The sequence below is a fragment of the Brachyhypopomus gauderio genome, unplaced genomic scaffold (genome assembly GCF_052324685.1).
Source record: "Brachyhypopomus gauderio isolate BG-103 unplaced genomic scaffold, BGAUD_0.2 sc105, whole genome shotgun sequence".
Classification (NCBI taxonomy): domain Eukaryota; kingdom Metazoa; phylum Chordata; class Actinopteri; order Gymnotiformes; family Hypopomidae; genus Brachyhypopomus; species Brachyhypopomus gauderio.
The window spans coordinates 72,233-96,566 of NW_027506926.1; the positions used below are offsets into that span (position 1 = coordinate 72,233).

Below are 24,334 nucleotides of genomic sequence, written 5' to 3' on the forward strand. Positions count from 1 at the left end.
CCCACCTCTACCTACCATCACCATCGGACATTACAGACCACAGGTTTCCTTATTCTCAATATCAGCATCGGGCGTTTAGTGGAGTTGCGCCTATTGTCGTGTTGGTGTTTGGAAGTGTTGGACTACTGGTTGACCTGTAAGTATTTAACTTAGTAATACGTACCACTAACACCTTTTAACCACATCTTAACCACACTATTTTGTTCGTTCCGATACCTCACGGTTGAATCTCGTGTCTTGACTAAGTTGGTGGAAAATTCAATGTGTTAAAGTGTTTTTATAATGGATGTTGTAGCGCTAACTAACCCAGCTAGATAACGTAGCTACTTATTTGATACTATACGAATATAATTATATTTGGTTCTTTTGTTTAGTAGCTCAGTGGTTCCTGTTACAAAGATAAAAGCTTATATGCTAGTTATATTGTACGGTTTTATTACAGTACTCAACTCAACTCAATTTTATTTATAGAGCACTTTAAGAACGGCAGCTGTACATAAGAATTGAACATTTAGACACAAAACAACTAATAGCAAAAATGGATAAAACAATATTAACTAAAACTGTAAAAGGAATCAATAGAACAAATCAAACAATAAAAGTAAGACAGTAAAAACTAAAAACACATACAAAGTCTCATGGTATGTTAAAAGCCAATGAATAAAAGTGGGTTGTTTAAAAATGGACAGTGATGGGGCTTGTCTAACATGCAGTAGGTTGTTCCATAATCTAGGAGCAGCGATGGGAAAAGCTCTATCGCCTCTAGGACCAAACACCTTCACTTCAGTTTTCTTTTCATTAAAATTTAAGAAGTTTAAAGCCATCCAGTCCTTAATATCATTTAGACATAGCAGAAGTGGTTTTATAGAGGCATCTCTATAATAGTGGGACATATATCTGGGTGTCGTCAGCATTACAATGAAAAGAGATGCTGTGTTTCCTTAAAATTGAACCCAGTGGAACCAGATACATGGAAAAAAGTTTAAAAAAAAAGTCTGTCAGATAGACTTAAACAAGACCATAGACAAAGAGACCTTAATTAAGAAATAACAAGGTCTAGAGTATGTCCATGTTCATGCATGTTCAACAGTAGCTTTAATGTGTGATTTAATTGATTTTATGCTGCTATAATGGATGTATTGTAATGTTTCATACATTTGATTTAGTTTGGTTATTCATTGAATAGAATAGATAGAAATATATGGGTGTACTTTTCCTAAGCACAATAACAACATTTGGGAGAAGCTTTGACGCCCCCTCAGGAACTCCTTTAGAAAATGTTTACTGTGTATTGTCTCCCCACCACCGCATTGAAATGTAATTTACGCCCTTGATTTCTGATTATTTTACCATTGTTAATCGGTTTCTCTTTTTGTAAATATCCATCACACGATAGAAAATGATCTCTAAACTAATCTAGTTACCCTGCAAGATCTCTTGTCTTTTTCAAATCAATATTCTTACCATTTATCTATGTTTCAGAGCAAACAAAGTAAATGACGGGAATAACATGTATTATTTGAAGCTTGCATGTTAATGTTGTCACCCTGAGTGCATGTAGTCTTGGTAAAGGTCGTAGTCATCTGTAAAATGTAAATGTACCATATCTGTCAGTTGTGGTTTTTTTCACTGCGATCGAAATTTGTTCTCTGCTTTTAACCCATTTGTGCAGTTAGAACACACACACACACACACACACACTAGTGATTACTAGGGGGCTATGGTGCACACGTGCCCATGACATGGCATTTAATAAGAAATGGCACAGAGATCTATGTTGAGGAACAGTTTGAATATAGTAGATGTGTTAGATCTACATCACATGTGCATGTTTTACTTTTTATGTCATTTTTAATAAATGTGAAGTGGGGAAACTTAAAATTATTTTATTCTAATTATTTTCAGTCTAACAGAAATGTTGAAGAAGTTGTCTTAACAGTGAGACATTTGAGATCTTCTGAAGAGGTGAGTTATATTTTAAACCTGTGACTGATACATTTCTCAGTATAATCCAGATAAATAAGCAACAGTTTAAAGCACACACAGAGCCTACAGGTAGCCTGTAGGCCCAATTGTACCTTTTCAATTAGGATACATAATGCTGCCTTGTTTGTTTTGGGTGTTTTCTGGTCTTTGAACAGGCTCCTTAGAATGAATGTCTTTAGAATGAATGTCTTTAGCATTATGCAGAGCCCAAATGGTTCTTTGTCATGACTGTTTCATCTTCATCTCACAATGAATTTGCCATGTCTTTTTCCTATAGGAATTAATGCTGTCCACTTTCCTAAACACGTAAACGTTACCTACATAAACAAATTTACCTATGAGGAGTATGTCAGACTGCTGAAATCAGTAAACATGGAAAAGGAGAAAAGCTACAACTGCTTAGAGTGTGGAAAGAGTTTTACTACACACAGCCATCTCCAGAAACACCAGCGAATTCACACAGGAGAGAAGCCATATCACTGCTCAGAGTGTGGGAAGAGTTTTACTACACAGGGAAATCTTCAATGTCACCAGCGCATTCACACAGGAGAGAAGCCATATCACTGCTCAGAGTGTGGGAAGAGTTTTACTACACAGAGTAGTCTTCAACTGCACCAGCACATTCACACAGGAGAGAAGCCATATTACTGCTCAGAGTGTGGGAAGAGTTTTACTCAACAGAGTCATCTAAAAAAACACCAGCGCATTCACACTGGAGAGAAGCCATATCACTGCTCAGAGTGTGGAAAGAGTTTTACTCAACAGAGTCATCTCAAAAAACACCAGCGCATTCACACAGGAGAGAAGCCATATCACTGCTCAGAGTGTGGGAAGAGTTTTACTACACAGAGTCATCTCAATGTACACCAGCGCTTTCACACAGGAGAGAAACCATATCACTGCTCAGAGTGTGGGAAGAGTTTTACTAGACAGGGAAGTCTTCAACTGCACCAGCGCATTCACACAGGAGAGAAGCCATATCACTGCTCAGAGTGTGGGAAGAGTTTTACTCAGCGGAGTCATCTCCAGCAACATCAACACATTCACACAGGTAAACAGTAGTGGGAGACTCTGAGCACAGACGTTTGACGTTTCCTCATCAGTCATGAATGATTTTAGTTTCCTTATGTTTTCACTCTCCATGGCTAGGAGGCTAACTGGCATCAGTGTCCCTGCTTGGTTATGAATGTGATTAGTTTGTTAGTGTAAATGTGGATCGGCACATAAGAGATAGTAGTTGGTAATTGAACATGAGAAACGTTACCGGATAACAATACAGAGGGGAATATATGAAAGACCACTTATATAAATATGCTCCGTACCCCTCGAAAATGTTTTGGTACCTCTGGGGATTCTAGGGGTGCCACCAGGGGCACATGAGCCAGAACAGGTCCTATTGAGCACTGTATTGATGTAGACACTTGTTAGCAGGTCGGTGCTGCATTGTACAGACACAGACACTCATCTGCTGGCCTTTGATGTACACTGTACTGCTACAGATTTGGAGCAGTGAACTGTAGGCTCGTACTGAACAGCCATATTAACGTCCTGCTGCTCTGTCCTTGTAGCAGGTCTCTTAGTAGTTGGGGCTGTGGTAACCTTCTAGGGTACTGGTGTCTGTGCTGAGACTTCCTCTCTTGTGTGCTCTAGGTGGAAAATGAACAACCTCGGGAGCAGAGAATGCATCAAATTCAAAATCATCAACAGTGGATCCACTCTTGCCAAATCGTGCTCCAAGATTTGAAACCCATCGAGGGTGTTCATTTCCTCTCTGGGCTGAGACAAGGACAAATAAAAAAAAATTGTCTGCTCTGGAGAATGAACCCCTCCAAATTATCCTCCTCATTGAACTCGTGGGAGGGACAAATCGAGGAGGGTAGCTCAAACGGTTCACCATCCTTAACCTGTTTAATCAAGTCCTCAGACAAGATACACATTGGAAGATAACCGTAATCCTCCTCCTGATAATGTCTCACCTCGTAAAGCTCCCTCACTCTCCTTTAATGGTGGATTATTCCGTGACGTGGCAGGTGTTGTGCAATCAGGAAGCGGACACAGTCTCTGAGGTTATTGGCTTTTAACAAATGGGTTTTACTTTGAACATATGGGGTTGCACCCAAATTGACAGTAGACACACGAATAACACGAGCACAATGTGGCATGATAACACTAACGGAACTAACAGGCTAACACACATATGACCAACTAATCATTAGACATAAAGACAACAGACTCGACCAGCAACCTGACATATAACAGAACACTAAAACTTGGATAACAAACTACACAATCGGACATCTACAGACACGAGAAGCCATGAACAAAACAGAAATATAGAAAGATTAACCAAATCTGACTTCCAAAACACAACAGACTGCACAAGACCACAAAACGATCATCATAATTTTTACTTTCACAATAAGTTTCACTATAATATGCACCATCACCTTACAATAACCCACAAAGACTGAACACCAACGATTAAATACCAGAACTAAATTACAAATGAGACACAGCTGAAGGGGAAGTAACACGGGGCGTGACTGAACGGACTAAAAAGTGATACATGATTGACAGGGAGGCGGGGCTAGACATGACACCCACCTTAAAATCTCAGCATCACCTCTGTTCCGTGACCTACAGAAAGCATGGACTACACTTGCTTACAAAGTGAACATACAAGTTATTGTGTGTTTTGGATTCCTGTAAATATATTAGTCCTGAAATTTCAATGTGTTTCAATAATTTAATTAGTTTTTAATATGTGACTAAAGCTGATGTGAAATGTGCATACATGTTTTAACTGGGACTCCATGGAAACCATGGTGGTGTTTTTGACTCTTCTGAAAGTCTGTAAATGCTCTATTGACAGATTAAAAGCAATACTACACAAACAGACCTTTTAGTGTTTTTTGTCTTTAGTTTGTTACACTCACAGAAATGATTCATGGCAGAGGTAAGTTTTATGCATTTACATCTATTTGATTCTCCATCTACATCTATTTGAGTCTCCAGCAGGCAGGTTCATGTCGTCCATGCCACGGTAAGCAGTCCGAGACATCCTGTTTTATTACATTCAAATGTGTTGTAATTGTGCAGTTTATATCACATCACATCAATGTAAATGTATTTATATAGTTCTTGATTATTTTAAGTAGTTTTATGTCGGTCATGTTGCTGGACAAGACAATACCAACACATGCTAACATTACAGCGAACAGGCTTGACATCTTAGCTAGTTCGGTAATACAGTTTGATACTGGATTAAACTAACCCATTGCGGTTGGTTTTCATGCCGGTTAAAATTACTAGTTATATCAGTTGCAAAGCAAGCCGGAAAGCATTCTCTTTGTCCACAACATTTAGCATACTCATTTTGTAATAAGTTAGGCGCTGTCTGCTTATTTAAAGGTGAACTTGAGAACTCGTGCCATGGAGGTGTTTTGGTAGGTGCAAACTCATTACATTTTGACAAAATTCTGTGGTGTGAATGCACAATATGGCATTTCTGTGATTTGTGCAAATCTGCAATATAAAAATGTCTTTTTTTGGGGGGGGGTGTCAATGTGCTTCACAAGCTTAGTCATGAGTACAAATCACTTTTTTGGAGTGTTTTACAGATGGGGTGGTCAACTAGGGAAATGTCACTGACTTTGTTAACCTCAGCACCTGTGTTTGAGTCTCTGACACTAACAAGCATGAATCATATGTGTTTGTTTGTTTTCCCAGAATGAAGACATCAATGTGAGGCGTGATTGTGTGCTGAGTTGTCTGAGCATCTACGTCAATGAAGACCTGGGCACACTGGTTAAAAATACGTGGTATGTCAGCCTACTGTCTTTTGTGCCAGATGTAATTTCGATCCAGATGTGCAGGGTATCGTGCCGTTCATGAGAATGGGATAGACATGAGAACACATTGACCTTGACCACCAGTAGTTTATCATTAAGTCCAATGGGTTGTTTGTTTAGAATGAGAAATTCCCAAAAGTAAAGTGGTGGTAGTGCTGTCGCTTTGTAGGAAGTAAATCCACTTGGTCCAGAGGAACCCGAGGATAAAGTGGGCCAGGTTGGCACCTAAACCTAAACGCCTTTACTATGCAAAGGATGACAATTCTCACCAAAACAACAAGGTGAGGACACAGACACTTCATATTTCTTATGACCCAGCAGCATGATTTGGAAGTGTTAAGTAAGAAATGCCTTTCAAATAATGTCAAGTCATTTTGATTCTTGGTTCTGATCAGCTGGATTCTAATATTGTGTGTGTGTGTGTGTGTGTGTGTGTGTGTGTGTGTGTGTGTGTGTGTGTGTGTGTGGTGGGGGGGATTACTAGGATGCATGTTGTGGATGCATCTGCTTATGAACTCCAGTGCCTTGAGAACAACACACAGAAGGAAGCCTTCTTGTCTTCTTTGAACTTATGGCAAGTACGTGGACATGTTAACTGAAACTATAACCAATACAAGCCTGATTAGCAGTTGTCCATTTCACACCGTCTCCCTCTCATAGTTTGTCTTCATCTACTCTCCTCTCAGTCTCTTTTTCTCTCCATCCTGCTCTTTTCACTGTTGTCCCCTACTGTCTTCTCTGTATCTTTCTTTCTCTCATACTCACTCCTCTCCCACCAGTGTACCATCACACAATTTTGCATGGGAATTTAAAAAGGTGACAAATTTGGTCTTAATGGGTTATTCTCAATTTTGTTCCTTCTACAGTGTAATTTACAAATATGTCATTCCTGTCTTCCTTGTAGTATGTTTAGCATTGCTGTTCATGGAGAGAAACAATGGGATAATTAGTGTTTTTCTCTGTGAAAAGGCAGCTGAGGATCTGAGGCAGTCAGAAAAGCCAAAGCCAGATGTCAAGAGGTAAGTCATAAAGCAGTGTAGTTGGAAGCATGAATTATTTTTGCTCTTGGGGCTGAATGTTGACTAGAAGGGGGTGTTTCCAACAGTCGAGGAGTAAAGGGAAAGACATGGGAAGGTTAGGGAAAGGTTGGTTCTTTCTCTTCTTTATCGTCCTCCCTCCAACCTTCCTCTCACTCCTACTGTCCTCTCTTAGGCCAAGACAAGACAGCTCACTTCTTTACGGGTGCTGAAAAGTTGAATCATTTCAGCTTTTCAATGCTGCTCAGCACCTCCCTTGTTTATTACGTCACAAGGTAAAGTTTTGTGACCAATTTGCAAAACACAATGTGAGTCAGCTTTAGACATAACGGGTATGATGCGCACACACTCTACCACTTCCTGACTGGAAGACTGCATCTTTATTTCCTCTACCATACTACAGTTTTAAGTGATTTATCAGGTGCCCAGGCTCAACTCAAACATGTGAGAACAACACTACTCCTTCATATGATAATTGTCAGATTATTTATTGTCACCTTGGCAGAAAAGTGCAAAATATTCAAGAGTAGTACTGCACACCTGATTAATCACTTAAACTTATAGTATACGCAGGAAATGAAGGTCTTCCTGTCAGGATGTAGTGGAGCCTGTGCATCAAGTCTATTATTCCAGTGATGAGAGTAAGAAGGAGAATAAACCTTACCCCTACAAGAGCTTAGGAGAGAGAAGAGGTAAGTAGAGAAGGAAGACTGTAGAAGAGAGGGAGAGGTGGTTGGAGAGGTTTGCCTCCTTTTCTTCAATTCGTTTTCCCTGCACCAATGAACAGTTTCTTATTTGTCTCTTACAGCAGCTACTAGCTACGTATTTACATCGCTGATCTGAATAAAATCAGTGGGAGGGTTCCTGGTTCTGTATTGTTAGATGTAATATATATTAGTAGAGTACGGCTTATGACAAAAAGTGATTTACGACTTTGACCTCTAGTTGACCCCCCCCCCACCCCCCCCCCCCCCCCCCACCCCCCCTCCAACCCACCCCCCCCCCCACCCTCCCCCCCCCCACTCCCCCCTCCGCCCCTCCATCCCAACTCATGACATCATCATCACATTAATCACGTCAAGACGACCAAAGAGTATTAAGTTGTGCTTTGAAATTTTGCTTGATAAGGTTAATTAAAACATTATTGTAAAACATTAAAACTTCTTTGATGTTGACTCTCCGGGGACGTATAACCCTAGACACCTGTGACACACACACACACACACAAACACACAGACCCTGAACAGAACAGCGCACAAACCCTAGTCACACAGACCAGCGCTAAAAGATAGTGATCTCAGACACACACACACACACACACACACACACACACACACACACACACACACACACACACACACCCACTCCCCTGAACAGAACAACGCACACACCCGTAGTCACACACACACCCACTCCCCTGAACAGAACAACGCACACACACCTAGTCACACACACCCACCTAGTCACACACACACAGAACCGCGCATGCGCACACAAATATGCTTACTTTGAATAACTTCAAACAGTTAACAAACTCTGATGAACCAATGAGGAGGCATTCTCAACACACCAATCCGGGGTGCGTGTTTAGAGCGCGAGCATTTAAAGAGAGAGAGGGGGAACGTCCATACAAACCATTTTTTTCCTGAGTGAGCCCCCATACTGACTTGAAGTAACTCTGAGGGTCCTCGGCACTCTGAGTTGACCTCGTCACCTTTCCCTCAATGAATTAACTCAGGTCTTCCCACACACACACACATACACACACACACACACACACATACCGATGCACTCGCACATGACCTTGACTCACGCTGTAGGGAAACCTCCGTCCACTGCCCGCGACACACACACACACACACACACACACACACACACACACCCCTAGTCACACACTCCCCTAGTCACACAGAACAGCGCACACACAAATATGCCTACTTCAAAGTAGCGTACTTCAAACAATTAACAAACTCTGATGAATCAATGAAGAATCATTCTCAACCGAGTTAAACCACACTGTATAAACATTAAAATTACCTCTTTTGAAATTTAATGTAGAGAACCTTGTTAAACTATCAAGTTTATAATGACAATCTTAAAACATTGTTTTATTCACTGTTTTTTTCTGAAAACATGGAACTCAGATTTCAGTCTCCCTATATCAAAGAAACTGCCATAACTTTTTATCAAATGTTGGAATATCTCCTCAGGAATCACCCGACTCTTTTAAAACATATCCTTTCTAAAGTCTGCAGGAGCCTATGATACATGTTGGGTCATAGTGCTTAATATCCGTTATGTGAAGCTCCACTGTGTAGCAGAGTTTCAGGGAACTTCCTGAAGACTTATGAAAGGCCGTCCTTTAACAGTAAATGTGGGTTTATCAATAAATGTGACAAACCCATAGAAAGTTGCAAAAAAAAACACTGGACCGAGGCATGAATTGTGCACCAGTTTAACACCAAGTTTAATCTATGTGCATAGCAGTTCACAAAAATTGCTTCTGGGGCAATTTCTTTAACTTTATCTTAAAGTCCTTTAGCGGGAGCCATGACAGTAGTCACAATGTACATCACAAAGTGCTGCATCTGCTATTTTAAAACACCAAAGACAGATTGGACATTTTGTCGTTCTGAAATATAAAACATCCACAAATCATTACTAAGTTTGGGCCTGCGGTATTTACATAACAAATTATCAGACTGTTGTGCATGACATGAAAATGTCAGTTGTCTTATCTACTCGCCAGTCAAAAATGTAAGCAGATGGAACTTCATCTTTGATTTCATTAAGGCCAGAGGCTGTGATAGCAGAGCCTACAGTTGTAAATAACTCTGAATGTAGTTGGACATCCCAGAAAACAGAGGATGACTGGAGTGGTTAAGACATCATCATACACGGATATTCTCTGTAATTGCCCTTGTTAGTAGATTCTACCCTCATTACAACCTCTAAAAGTGAGCTGTTTACCGTCGAGCAGTGAAGAACATCGAGATCTGGATAGTTGCTATTTTGTGCTGTTAAATCTTTATCTTTTGGTCCCTTAATATGTAGTCCATCATCAATCACACGTTCTACTGTGACTCTACATAGGAAACCTGACCATGAACATGAGCTCACGTTCCTTGTTTTTCTATTGAGTTTTGCATATCTAGTCAAAATTAACCAAACCCTCCAAACACACCTTTCACCAAACAATATGTAACTGAGATGATTGCGGCCAAACATTCTCTTCGTTTAAGGTAAGACACTACAGGTGAATAGGGTAAAAATGTCATCTAGCAATCACTATGAAACTTACCACATTGATTATTGACATTAAGAGAATTACAAGTTTTCTGAAATGTTATGTTTAAATATGCAACTTAGGCGTTATCTAATTAAATATATGTTAATTTGCATTTATTTCAAAAACAGAAATCTAAACAATGCATAAAGTCAGGTTCAAAATTCTTGTTTTGAGATTCTGAATATCTTTATAAATCAGAAAAAACTGTTTACTTACTCTCAATCTAATCATATCATTAGAGCATCCCCAACAATAAAAGGACAAACAACAGCAAAACAGAGCAATGTAATGACTAAGTTTAACTTCAATAAAACGCAATCACAGCGCACACACTGCAACCTGTAGAACTTTTACCTTAGATTGTTGTATGTCTGTCCTGCACAATAGTTCCCCAGTCCTGTTTACAACCTAGTCATCCATCCCTGCTCCATATGTATGTCCCTCACACATTTCCTCATGATGTCTTTTCAGCTTTTTAGCTGTGCTCAGGTTTGCACTTGTGTTTCACGCTGGCAGACGTCTCAGATGCGACAACCTCTGCTTTTGATATTCTGAGTATATCAGGTTCATTACATTGACAATAAGACTGACCTGATCATATCAGCTTCATTACATTGACAGTAAGACTGACCTGATCATATCAGCTTCATTACATTGACAGTAAGACTGATCTGATCATATCAGCTTCATTACATTGACAGTAAGACTGCTCTGCAGCCACAACCTCTCCATATCAGTCATCATAGCAGAGACACCTTCACTAAAGGTAGAAATGGTCATACCTGCTGCTGCCTCAACCCTGCATTTACCAATAAAATTAAATGTATAGGATATCACTACCCGTTCATCTCCTCACGTTTAATTGGTGTATTTATTTTTTACTTTTACGTAACATAGGTATGAGTTTAAAACCTTTAGTCACAAAACATTGTATTCATTCACTTTTATTAATATTTTGTCCATTCTACCACTAAAGAAAAAATCTGTAGGGTAAAACTGACATTATTTAAATGTCATTATATAAAACTGTCTCTATCTCAACCCTGTCCCATACCTGTATTATTTTTGTAAACCTGCATGTCCCAAGACGCGTATATGTATATACAGGTTTGCGGTACCCATCTCTTTCACACAGACTGCACTCTTAAAACAAACTGCTGCAAAATCCGTGATCTGATATTAATTTTAAGCCCTGTGCCTACACAATTAGGACAAATTAATCCACTAATTAGTTCAAACGCGCTTTGCTGTGCGGCGCATTTGGTCCGACCCGCTATCTAAAGTCTAAATGCGTGTAAGCATTTCATTATCTAATTGATTTTTGCAAGTTTCACCTTGCTTCTTCTCGCAAGTGACAATTGTTGTCTTTTCTGAGAAGCTGTTAAAAGCAATACTTTCGGCGTTTTTATATTATAAAGATACCGAAATGCTAAACCAGAAAGTGTGACCGCATGTGACCACGTGACGCTCTCAGGTTTCACATTCTCAGAAATCGACACCGGCCAACGAGATGTCAAGCTTGCGTTTAAATCACCCTTTTATCCCCCCCAGAAGAGCTAGAAGAGGTGGCTGGGGAAAGGGAAACCTGGGCCTCTTTGCTCAGGCTACTGACCCCGCGACCAGGGCCCCAGATAAGAGGATGAGAATGGGTGGATGGATGTATCCTGAATTTTGAACTAAGTGAATGCTGTGTGATGCTGTTTAATTCTCTACATAAGGAATGCCAAAACATGGCCCACATTTGCATTTTACACCTGAGAATATCCCTCTGCAATCTTCACTAAAATGAAGCGACTTAAGAAGTCAATATTTACATTTTTCTACAGTATATACAAACAGTATAGTAAATAATAAATAAAATGAGCTGGAGTTTATGAGTTTATATTCCATATATGCCCCATGAACCGAGCTTGAATTCCTCCAAATGCCGGGGTATGCTTTTAAAACTATGTTCTTTGTCAAAGTGATGAAAAGCTTCAGATGATCTTCCAATCATTATATATTACACTGCACAAATTCATTCCTACTGTGCAATAAATGTGTAAATATTCCAGATAACAACTGAACTGAAAACTGAACTGAAAAAAGAAGTATACAGTCTGAAGTGTAGTACTGAACCCCAAATATGCGCAATGTCCGAGGGGTTAAACGTGTTGTGCTTCTATGGGGGAAAACGTCACGCTAGTTGATGACAACCTGTGAGAACTTGTTCTTTGAACACTTGCACGTCCGGTACATTGTTTTGGAAGAATATAGTTATGTACATCTTATATTAAATATCTGCAGAACTTTTTTCAAGATATTTTGGATATTTTACCTGTCCTTACCTCGCAGTTGCCTTTGAACTGCGGTTATCTATTACACTTTAGGTCTAAACTCATATCCATACTGTTTAAAAGGTTTTTGAAGTAACGTAATGTTTTGTACTACATTTTCCAAATGACTTGTGCAGTTTAATGAAGTTTATATATAGGCTACTTTGCACTTCACTTGCCCGGCTGAAGACCTCTGTCTAAACCTCCTGTTTCTCTATAAAATCTGCACAATTAGGGGAGACCGGGTATGTTTGTAACACTTTTTGCTTCCAGTATGGAAAACACAATATGTATTAGTTAAACAATATACAAGACTCGTGTGGCTTAATGAAATGTGGGAGTGATAGAATTTATAATTATTTTATAACTGTGGGGTATTTTTGCTGCCATGGTTCTATGGTGTAACTATTTTGCACTTCACTGCACACACACACACACACACACACACACACACACACACACATCAACATTTTTCTCAACTAGGTATTCAACAAGTGTATCAACCACTTTGCAAACTATAATCTGTTTCTTTGTTGAAAGTTTTACTACACAAATGTCTATTATATACACACACATACAAAGCACATGATCGATTTTTACAGCATTTTTGCTCTTAGGCATGAGAACCAACAGTTTACTAATAGACACATGGGGTGTTTCGTTAGAATCTACACACAACTGGGCCAAATGATGCCAATCATGCGACGTTGTTGTTTTGACAACATTCATTTGATTCTTGAAATTTTGTAAACGTTTAACATCATCAGCGTTCATGGTATTAAAAAGTGTAAAATCATCCACACTATCGCCAATACAATTATACAACAAATGTGTCAATTCGTAGTACACACGATGTTTCATCACACGTTCTGACAAACTCTGTCGTACACAAGCCAGACCCATTTTCGACTTAAACAGCACTACGAGTCTTTGAACCGCCTTCCCAATGGTCAACGGCGTCAGAGACTAATTGTTCGGATGTTTGATCAACCAGACTTTTCCTTAGCTCCTGCAGCTTTTCCACAATGTACGGCTCGCTCCGCAATTCACAGACAACGGTTTCAGCACATCCTTGCACTTTTTGAAGAGCCAGCTGTATTCCAAAACACTTTAGAAGACCCGCTATGGCTTCTCTTAACTCGGGTATGAACAGTGACTGTGTTATATCTTTATAGTATTTTTCAAAAAAGAAGATATCCGGCTCAAAGAGACACGTGTGTCGACGCTGGCTGGGGTGATTCACCTCACAACCGAGACACATCTCCTTCAACTTGCGATCTATGATGTGTTGTAGGATTGCAACAACGGCAGACTTTATCAGTTTCAACGCCGTAGTACACACTCGGCTGTCCACATCATCGGGCCGCTCATGTGTGATTGTGTCTTCTGGAACATCGACTTGCTCATCCGATGGGGAGGCCATATTCACATATCCAAGAGCCAACATACTATTGTCCGGTCCCGTGTTGTCCATAGCTGATTCATCATAGCTGTAGTCCACAAACCTACGACCGGTGCCGATCTCCGTATATTCAAAGCACGGACCTCTGTAGTTTCTATACCACACATGCTCACAGGCATCCGGCTGGTCTGCTGGATGAAAATCCTCAAACACGTTGGCCTGCATGTTGGCCTTGTCTTGATGTTGTGTGCCCACGATGTGGAGTTGTGTTTCTTTTAACGCACTTTCGGGTAGGCTGTGATCCTCTTTGACCACCCCACAAACGTCATAAGCCAGAGAATCAAACAGATTAATTTTAACATCCCTAAAGTGGTCGCGAGGTATTTGACCAAATGCTTTGGTATACCGTCTCTTCCTTGGCGCTAAAAACAAATTGGTTTCACCACTAGAACTAAATCTTGGCGTAACTGTTGAATCTCTAAAAAGAGCCTGATCCACACACAGCAGACATTTTAAAATGCTGTAGCCACATAAACTGCAGTGTCAGTTTAAATACTATATACAACATATTTAAATGTCTCGTGTCTGATTGACTAAACTGTGTGACATAGACGTCAAGGCGTCATGCACCAACAGGTGTGGTGTGGCAGGGGATGTGAACTGTGGGGGGCGTACCCCCAGACCTCCCCTTGTGGGGGATAGCCTGTCAATCAAACATGTCACTCAAAGATGTCATAAATCAAGGGGGGTGGTTGGGTGGAGATGGGTAGGATATGCCCAGACTTGCCCCTGTTGTGGGGGTGACCTGTCAATCAAACATGTCACTCAAGGGTTATAAATCAAGGGGGTGGTTGGGTGGAGATGGGTAGGATATGCCCAGACTTGCCCCTGTTGTGGGGGTGACCTGTCAATTAAACATGTCACTCAAGGGTCATAAATCACTCAAAAAGGAGTTTGTCAGAACGTGTGATGAAACATCGTGTGTACTACGAATTGACACATTTGTTGTATAATTGTATTGGCGATAGTGTGGATGATTTTACACTTTTTAATACCATGAACGCTGATGATGTTAAACGTTTACAAAATTTCAAGAATCAAATGAATGTTGTCAAAACAACAACGTCGCATGATTGGCATCATTTGGCCCAGTTGTGTGTAGATTCTAACGAAACACCCCATGTGTCTATTAGTAAACTGTTGGTTCTCATGCCTAAGAGCAAAAATGCTGTAAAAATCGATCATGTGCTTTGTATGTGTGTGTATATAATAGACATTTGTGTAGTAAAACTTTCAACAAAGAAACAGATTATAGTTTGCAAAGTGGTTGATACACTTGTTGAATACCTAGTTGAGAAAAATGTTGATGTGTGTGTGTGTGTGTGTGTGTGTGTGTGTGTGCAGTGAAGTGCAAAATAGTTACACCATAGAACCATGGCAGCAAAAATACCCCACAGTTATAAAATAATTATAAATTCTATCACTCCCACATTTCATTAAGCCACACGAGTCTTGTATATTGTTTAACTAATACATATTGTGTTTTCCATACTGGAAGCAAAAAGTGTTACAAACATACCCGGTCTCCCCTAATTGTGCAGATTTTATAGAGAAACAGGAGGTTTAGACAGAGGTCTTCAGCCGGGCAAGTGAAGTGCAAAGTAGCCTATATATAAACTTCATTAAACTGCACAAGTCATTTGGAAAATGTAGTACAAAACATTACGTTACTTCAAAAACCTTTTAAACAGTATGGATATGAGTTTAGACCTAAAGTGTAATAGATAACCGCAGTTCAAAGGCAACTGCGAGGTAAGGACAGGTAAAATATCCAAAATATCTTGAAAAAAGTTCTGCAGATATTTAATATAAGATGTACATAACTATATTCTTCCAAAACAATGTACCGGACGTGCAAGTGTTCAAAGAACAAGTTCTCACAGGTTGTCATCAACTAGCGTGACGTTTTCCCCCATAGAAGCACAACACGTTTAACCCCTCGGACATTGCGCATATTTGGGGTTCAGTACTACACTTCAGACTGTATACTTCTTTTTTCAGTTCAGTTTTCAGTTCAGTTGTTATCTGGAATATTTACACATTTATTGCACAGTAGGAATGAATTTGTGCAGTGTAATATATAATGATTGGAAGATCATCTGAAGCTTTTCATCACTTTGACAAAGAACATAGTTTTAAAAGCATACCCCGGCATTTGGAGGAATTCAAGCTCGGTTCATGGGGCATATATGGAATATAAACTCATAAACTCCAGCTCATTTTATTTATTATTTACTATTCTGTTTGTATATACTGTAGAAAAATGTAAATATTGACTTCTTAAGTCGCTTCATTTTAGTGAAGATTGCAGAGGGATATTCTCAGGTGTAAAATGCAAATGTGGGCCATGTTTTGGCATTCCTTATGTAGAGAATTAAACAGCATCACACAGCATTCACTTAGTTCAAAATTCAGGATACATCCATCCACCCATTCTCATCCTCTTATCTGGGGCCCTGGTCGCGGGGTCAGTAGCCTGAGCAAAGAGGCCCAGGTTTCCCTTTCCCCAGCCACCTCTTCTAGCTCTTCTGGGGGGGATAAAAGGGTGATTTAAACGCAAGCTTGACATCTCGTTGGCCGGTGTCGATTTCTGAGAATGTGAAACCTGAGAGCGTCACGTGGTCACATGCGGTCACACTTTCTGGTTTAGCATTTCGGTATCTTTATAATATAAAAACGCCGAAAGTATTGCTTTTAACAGCTTCTCAGAAAAGACAACAATTGTCACTTGCGAGAAGAAGCAAGGTGAAACTTGCAAAAATCAATTAGATAATGAAATGCTTACACGCATTTAGACTTTAGATAGCAGGTCGGACCAAATGCGCCGCACAGCAAAGCGCGTTTGAACTAATTAGTGGATTAATTTGTCCTAATTGTGTAGGCACAGGGCTTAAAATTAATATCAGACCACGGATTTTGCAGCAGTTTGTTTTAAGAGTGCAGTCTGTGTGAAAGAGATGGGTACCGCAAACCTGTATATACATATACGCGTCTTGGGACATGCAGGTTTACAAAAATAATACAGGTATGGGACAGGGTTGAGAGAGACAGTTTTATATAATGACATTTAAATAATGTCAGTTTTACCCTACAGATTTTTTCTTTAGTGGTAGAATGGACAAAATATTAATAAAAGTGAATGAATACAATGTTTTGTGACTAAAGGTTTTAAACTCATACCTATGTTACGTAAAAGTAAAAAATAAATACACCAATTAAACGTGAGGAGATGAACGGGTAGTGATATCCTATACATTTAATTTTATTGGTAAATGCAGGGTTGAGGCAGCAGGTATGACCATTTCTACCTTTAGTGAAGGTGTCTCTGCTATGATGACTGATATGGAGAGGTTGTGGCTGCAGAGCAGTCTTACTGTCAATGTAATGAAGCTGATATGATCAGATCAGTCTTACTGTCAATGTAATGAAGCTGATATGATCAGATCAGTCTTACTGTCAATGTAATGAAGCTGATATGATCAGGTCAGTCTTACTGTCAATGTAATGAAGCTGATATGATCAGATCAGTCTTACTGTCAATGTAATGAAGCTGATATGATCAGGTCAGTCTTACTGTCAATGTAATGAAGCTGATATGATCAGATCAGTCTTACTGTCAATGTAATGAAGCTGATATGATCAGATCAGTCTTACTGTCAATGTAATGAAGCTGATATGATCAGATCAGTCTTACTGTCAATGTAATGAAGCTGATATGATCAGGTCAGTCTTATTGTCAATGTAATGAACCTGATATACTCAGAATATCAAAAGCAGAGGTTGTCGCATCTGAGACGTCTGCCAGCGTGAAACACAAGTGCAAACCTGAGCACAGCTAAAAAGCTGAAAAGACATCATGAGGAAATGTGTGAGGGACATACTGTGACGATGGGGTCGTGGCGAAGGATGAGACACTGAATCCTCCTTTAGACTTGACGTCACTTTTATTTAAATAGAAATTGCGCAATAGCGCACACGGAACACGTATACACACACACTGAGACGTGTAGACTTTAGACAACGACGAGCACAGGACACTGCGCGAGCGCACATTAAATAGACAGACCACATTAGCCCCATGTGATTACGAGACGATTCACAGGTGAGACACATTATTCACACAACAAAGCTGTCACCACGGAGTTCCGAAAACGCAGACAGAGCACGTGGACAACGTTTACACACGCCCAAAAGGGAGGGGCCGGGGTCCTCAACGTGACAGACGCCCCCTCCAAGGGCACTACCCGTCCCGGGGTGCCAACAGGACCGAGTGCCCCGAACCCACGACGATGGGCGGATCCGACGCGCTCAGTCCTGCGTCTGGGAGGTGACTGCCCTCGGGGAAGCGTCCGCCACGGACCGCCTAGAATACCCTCCCTGGGAACATAGGGGAAAAGACGTTAGACACGTTACACGGGACATTCACAAACACGCACACAGGCACATTGACACATAGAGGAACGAATGGGAAAAATGGGTTAGGAATACAGACGGGAAGACTGACGAACACAGGCACACACACACATGAAACAGGCGCCAGGCTGCGCGCCAGAAGGAGAGCGATGAGGGGAGTGAGATCGGGAGCCACTGGTGCTGCAGGCGCTGCGGTGGGCGGTGCTCCTCCTGCCCTTGCTGCAAACCCTCCACCGGGCGCAGCGCGGTTGGCCGACGTGGCAGGTGCAGCGCGGTTGGCCGACGCGGCAGGTGCAGCGCGGTTGGTCCCAACCCTCGGTGGGCCGTACGGGAATCCCTCCTCGCCCAGGGATCTCCCTCCGGACCTGGCAGTGGGAGTGGCCTCCTCCGCTTCCATCACCTCCTCACTGCCACGGCTCCAGCTCATGGGCTGTCCCGAGCTGCCACCCCGGGAACAGTCCATGTCGCTGGCTGGGGAGAGCTCGGGGGATGAGCCCGCCTCTGGACTCCTCCTCCTCTTCGCCGTCCCGGCGGACAGTTCCGAGGGGGAAGGGCTCTCCTCCTCCTCCGTGTAGGAGCCCTCGGACGGAGGGTAATCCCCGTTCTCCTCCTCCTCCCCACCGTCTTCCTCGGGGCATGCGGAGCAGTCCGACGGGGACTTTATTGAAGTTAAACTTAGTCATTACATTGCTCTGTTTTGCTGTTGTTTGTCCTTTTATTGTTGGGGATGCTCTAATGATATGATTAGATTGAGAGTAAGTAAACAGTTTTTTCTGATTTATAAAGATATTCAGAATCTCAAAACAAGAATTTTGAACCTGACTTTATGCATTGTTTAGATTTCTGTTTTTGAAATAAATGCAAATTAACATATATTTAATTAGATAACGCCTAAGTTGCATATTTAAACATAACATTTCAGAAAACTTGTAATTCTCTTAATGTCAATAATCAATGTGGTAAGTTTCATAGTGATTGCTAGATGACATTTTTACCCTATTCACCTGTAGTGTCTTACCTTAAACGAAGAGAATGTTTGGCCGCAATCATCTCAGTTACATATTGTTTGGTGAAAGGTGTGTTTGGAGGGTTTGGTTAATTTTGACTAGATATGCAAAACTCAATAGAAAAACAAGGAACGTGAGCTCATGTTCATGGTCAGGTTTCCTATGTAGAGTCACAGTAGAACGTGTGATTGATGATGGACTACATATTAAGGGACCAAAAGATAAAGATTTAACAGCACAAAATAGCAACTATCCAGATCTCGATGTTCTTCACTGCTCGACGGTAAACAGCTCACTTTTAGAGGTTGTAATGAGGGTAGAATCTACTAACAAGGGCAATTACAGAGAATATCCGTGTACGATGATGTCTTAACCACTCCAGTCATCCTCTGTTTTCTGGGATGTCCAACTACATTCAGAGTTATTTACAACTGTAGGCTCTGCTATCACAGCCTCTGGCCTTAATGAAATCAAAGATGAAGTTCCATCTGCTTACATTTTTGACTGGCGAGTAGATAAGACAACTGACATTTTCATGTCATGCACAACAGTCTGATAATTTGTTATGTAAATACCGCAGGCCCAAACTTAGTAATGATTTGTGGATGTTTTATATTTCAGAACGACAAAATGTCCAATCTGTCTTTGGTGTTTTAAAATAGCAGATGCAGCACTTTGTGATGTACATTGTGACTACTGTCATGGCTCCCGCTAAAGGACTTTAAGATAAAGTTAAAGAAATTGCCCCAGAAGCAATTTTTGTGAACTGCTATGCACATAGATTAAACTTGGTGTTAAACTGGTGCACAATTCATGCCTCGGTCCAGTGTTTTTTTTTGCAACTTTCTATGGGTTTGTCACATTTATTGATAAACCCACATTTACTGTTAAAGGACGGCCTTTCATAAGTCTTCAGGAAGTTCCCTGAAACTCTGCTACACAGTGGAGCTTCACATAACGGATATTAAGCACTATGACCCAACATGTATCATAGGCTCCTGCAGACTTTAGAAAGGATATGTTTTAAAAGAGTCGGGTGATTCCTGAGGAGATATTCCAACATTTGATAAAAAGTTATGGCAGTTTCTTTGATATAGGGAGACTGAAATCTGAGTTCCATGTTTTCAGAAAAAAACAGTGAATAAAACAATGTTTTAAGATTGTCATTATAAACTTGATAGTTTAACAAGGTTCTCTACATTAAATTTCAAAAGAGGTAATTTTAATGTTTATACAGTGTGGTTTAACTCGGTTGAGAATGATTCTTCATTGATTCATCAGAGTTTGTTAATTGTTTGAAGTACGCTACTTTGAAGTAGGCATATTTGTGTGTGCGCTGTTCTGTGTGACTAGGGGAGTGTGTGACTAGGGGTGTGTGTGTGTGTGTGTGTGTGTGTGTCGCGGGCAGTGGACGGAGGTTTCCCTACAGCGTGAGTCAAGGTCATGTGCGAGTGCATCGGTATGTGTGTGTGTGTGTGTGTGTATGTGTGTGTGTGTGGGAAGACCTGAGTTAATTCATTGAGGGAAAGGTGACGAGGTCAACTCAGAGTGCCGAGGACCCTCAGAGTTACTTCAAGTCAGTATGGGGGCTCACTCAGGAAAAAAATGGTTTGTATGGACAATACCACAGTCGAATGCATGTTGGCTCTTCAAGGAAACGTTCCCCCTCTCTCTCTTTAAATGCTCGCGCTCTAAACACGCACCCCGGATTGGTGTGTTGAGAATGCCTCCTCATTGGTTCATCAGAGTTTGTTAACTGTTTGAAGTTATTCAAAGTAAGCATATTTGTGTGCGCATGCGCGGTTCTGTGTGTGTGTGACTAGGTGGGTGTGTGTGACTAGGTGTGTGTGCGTTGTTCTGTTCAGGGGAGTGGGTGTGTGTGTGACTACGGGTGTGTGCGTTGTTCTGTTCAGGGGAGTGGGTGTGTGTGTGTGTGTGTGTGTGTGTGTGTGTGTGTGTGTGTGTGTGTGTGTGTGTGTGTGTGTCTGAGATCACTATCTTTTAGCGCTGGTCTGTGTGACTAGGGTTTGTGCGCTGTTCTGTTCAGGGTCTGTGTGTTTGTGTGTGTGTGTGTGTGTCACAGGTGTCTAGGGTTATACGTCCCCGGAGAGTCAACATCAAAGAAGTTTTAATGTTTTACAATAATGTTTTAATTAACCTTATCAAGCAAAATTTCAAAGCACAACTTAATACTCTTTGGTCGTCTTGACGTGATTAATGTGATGATGATGTCATGAGTTGGGATGGAGGGGCGGAGGGGGGAGTGGGGGGGGGGAGGGTGGGGGGGGGTGGGTTGGAGGGGGGTGGGGGGGGGGGAGGGTGGGGGGGGGGTCAACTAGAGGTCAAAGTCGTAAATCACTTTTTGTCATAAGCCGTACTCTACTAATAGATGTATTTTTAGTTGGTGTGTTGTTAACTGCATTTCTTTAGCAGGTCAAAGGCTTCATTAGGAAAAGAGCAGGCTCTGCAGTCTCCCCAGAAATCCCTCTGTCTTAAAGAAGCACAACGCCTTACCCCCAGTGGTGGATCAACCCTTAAACACGTGAGAACAAGTCTACTGTAAAGAATATTTGTCAGAGTTTTTAATTGTTGTTGTCATCTTGATTGAAAAGTCCACAATTTGAGAGAAGACTGTATATAATCTCATGTTAACAAAAACACACAATGCATCCTTATGACTTTTTCTTTTTTTCCAGGCTTTTAGGAGGTGATCAAAGGTCTTAAGGTCATTGTTACCTTGAACATGCATCCATCTCATTCTCATGAACGCATATATGCAGTGCTTTAAAGCAGGGGCGTGCACACATAGACATCAGGTGGTGCTAAAGCACCAGCAACTCTGCCCTTTATCAACGAAAGTGCCCTTTAGAAACTTCGGTTTTCATTTTACTGAGGTCGGTTTGAAATGATCTTTTGAAAACCTGAGCGATTAAAAACAATGCCCTGAAATGAGCCACCACCTCGCACACACCCGACCTCTCTCTTCCTTTAACACCAGATGCGCTGCAGCAGCAGTTCAGTTCAGCGAGTGGAAGGAAGCGTCTTCAGCACAGCACACACGCTCACAGATAGACTTCTCCCGTGCCCCACCAGCCAAGTCACATACACATCAAGTCAAATCGTACCATTTGCCCTCTAAGACCAACGTGAAACCATTTTGTTGTGCAGTAAAATGTCTCATACAGCACCAAACTACTAAGCATTTTTAGCTGACTGGTCGTGAGGACGACCACATACAAATAATTAAGGTAGAGTTTGCAGATCTATGTGTTAAGCTGAACATTTTCTGTTGTATAGGTTTTGTTAGACAACATAAATTAACACATTCATTTGTGAAAGAAGAAACTGGAAGTTCCCCATTACCTGTGAAAAATGCCCATCTGCATTCATGTAATGACAACACTCAGTAGCCTATAACTCCTTCTTGTTCTTTTTGGTCTTTTTACTGTCTTAATTGTAGGCCTATATTGATTTACTAATTGCAAAATATATGCAACAAGGTCTGCAGACAGTGGAGGGTAAACAGAAGTTAACTGAAGGACTTAAAAATTACTGTATATAGTTAATATTGGATATGAATTTTATCAGTTGGCTGCGTGACTTTTCTCCGTTGAAAACTCACGTTTAGAGAATGTTACAAATAAAATGTCAAATTTCATTCAACATGTGCTTGTAAATTTTTTTATAATTAGGTGTACCACGTGCGCTAAACAGTGCCCTTCAACCCCCCCGAGTACTTGCCCCCCAAAATGTCTGTGCACACCACTGCTTTAAAGAAATATCTTCAAATTAACATTCAGTTGGCCTAAGGATGAGCTGCTTAGATTTTGGTGGTCCAGGTTAGGGTCACACAGCTCATCATCCTGTTCTTTCTGTTCCAGGACATTGAATCCAGAGAGGCTGAGGCAGATGTTGCCGAGCAGAGGGTCATGGTCCTGATGGTAATGGACGCTTTGCTGATGTTGGTGTTGTGCTGGAAGGTGTGGAAGTTCTCCATAACCTGCAGAGTGTCAGCCATACATGTGTGATGCTTTATGGGCTGATCTACACACTCAACTTGAGTTATCCAAAAAGCATGCGTACATTCGAGGTGTACCAGAAAATCCTGATGGACCTGGACTCAACCAAGCTTTCACCAAAAGTACAGGCACTGAATATCAAATTGCTCCAGTAATTTGACTGGCAGTAATGCACTTAAACAACCCCTACCTGATTTGTCTTTTTTCCTCAGTCAGAGAGGATCTTGTGTTTAAATGATCCCTTAGTTATTGAAGGGTATATCGGGGAAATACCTGTTTTGATTTCTTTTAGTGTTGAAGCATTTAACGGGAGTGTTGTGAGAGTGTAGGTGGGTTCATGGATGGCCGGTTTCTGAAGTGTGTTAGCTGGCAGTGTTGTAGTGGCTCAGCTCAAACTGTATTTGTCATTGTTTCTGAATTCTGTATGATCTGGTTGTCTTTAAAAGATATTTAATCTACAGAAAAGATCCTGAAGATGTTGTAATTTCATGTATTTAATGTTTAATGTGAAGTTCTAATGCTAATAAAGCTTTTGAATCAACAAGATGGTCTGATTGTTCTTATGCATCATTAAGATTGTACTAAATGGAAAGACAGAATGTGATTGGAGATCACAGAGATGAAAGAAAACAAAACTGAGTCTCAGACATGAAGAATTTAAGGCATTTTCCCCACTGTTTCCAAATGTTTATCTGAAGTGACAAACCCAGATGTGTATCATTACTATGTTGCTGAAACAGTGTGTTCACACAGGCAGTGAAAGCTTACTGCAATTTAGATGCTTATAATTACTTTCTCAGTGGAAAAGTTGATGCAGAGGGCATTAGAATTGTATATGGTGAAGTTGGAGCAACCTGCCAAACACGTCACTATTTCTAAAACATACTGCACATGTTTATTAGTAAGGAGTAGGGGGTTGTTTTGTTAAACTCTATATTTAATTATATATTTTCAA

The 24,334-nt window shown here is 40.8% G+C and overlaps 2 protein-coding genes across 3 annotated transcripts in view; both read left to right on the forward strand.

Moving 5' to 3' along the window:
* Nucleotides 1-24,334, forward strand: part of LOC143497286 (uncharacterized) — a 192,410-nt gene continuing 168,076 nt past the window's right edge. Inside the window, exons 1-3 of the mRNA XM_076993176.1 lie at nt 1-136; nt 1,906-1,965; nt 2,264-3,037. Of these exons, the coding sequence (XP_076849291.1) occupies nt 2,359-3,037 (679 nt within the window). The 5' untranslated portion in view covers nt 1-136; nt 1,906-1,965; nt 2,264-2,358. The remainder of the gene's footprint in view (nt 137-1,905; nt 1,966-2,263; nt 3,038-24,334) is intronic.
* On the forward strand, nt 5,817-23,649 carry LOC143497304 (uncharacterized). 2 transcript variants are annotated; one of them, XM_076993208.1, is made up of 6 exons: nt 5,817-6,118; nt 6,322-6,415; nt 6,807-6,856; nt 21,791-21,902; nt 22,057-22,085; nt 23,242-23,649. In XM_076993208.1, the coding sequence occupies exons 1-5, from the start codon at nt 6,084-6,086 to the stop codon at nt 22,069-22,071; spliced, it is 306 nt and encodes a 101-aa protein (XP_076849323.1). In that variant the 5' UTR covers nt 5,817-6,083; the 3' UTR covers nt 22,072-22,085; nt 23,242-23,649. The 2 variants fall into 2 exon arrangements, 1 of the variants encoding a protein (XP_076849323.1); XR_013125805.1 differs by lacking the exons at nt 21,791-21,902; nt 22,057-22,085; nt 23,242-23,649 and adding an exon at nt 7,050-7,175.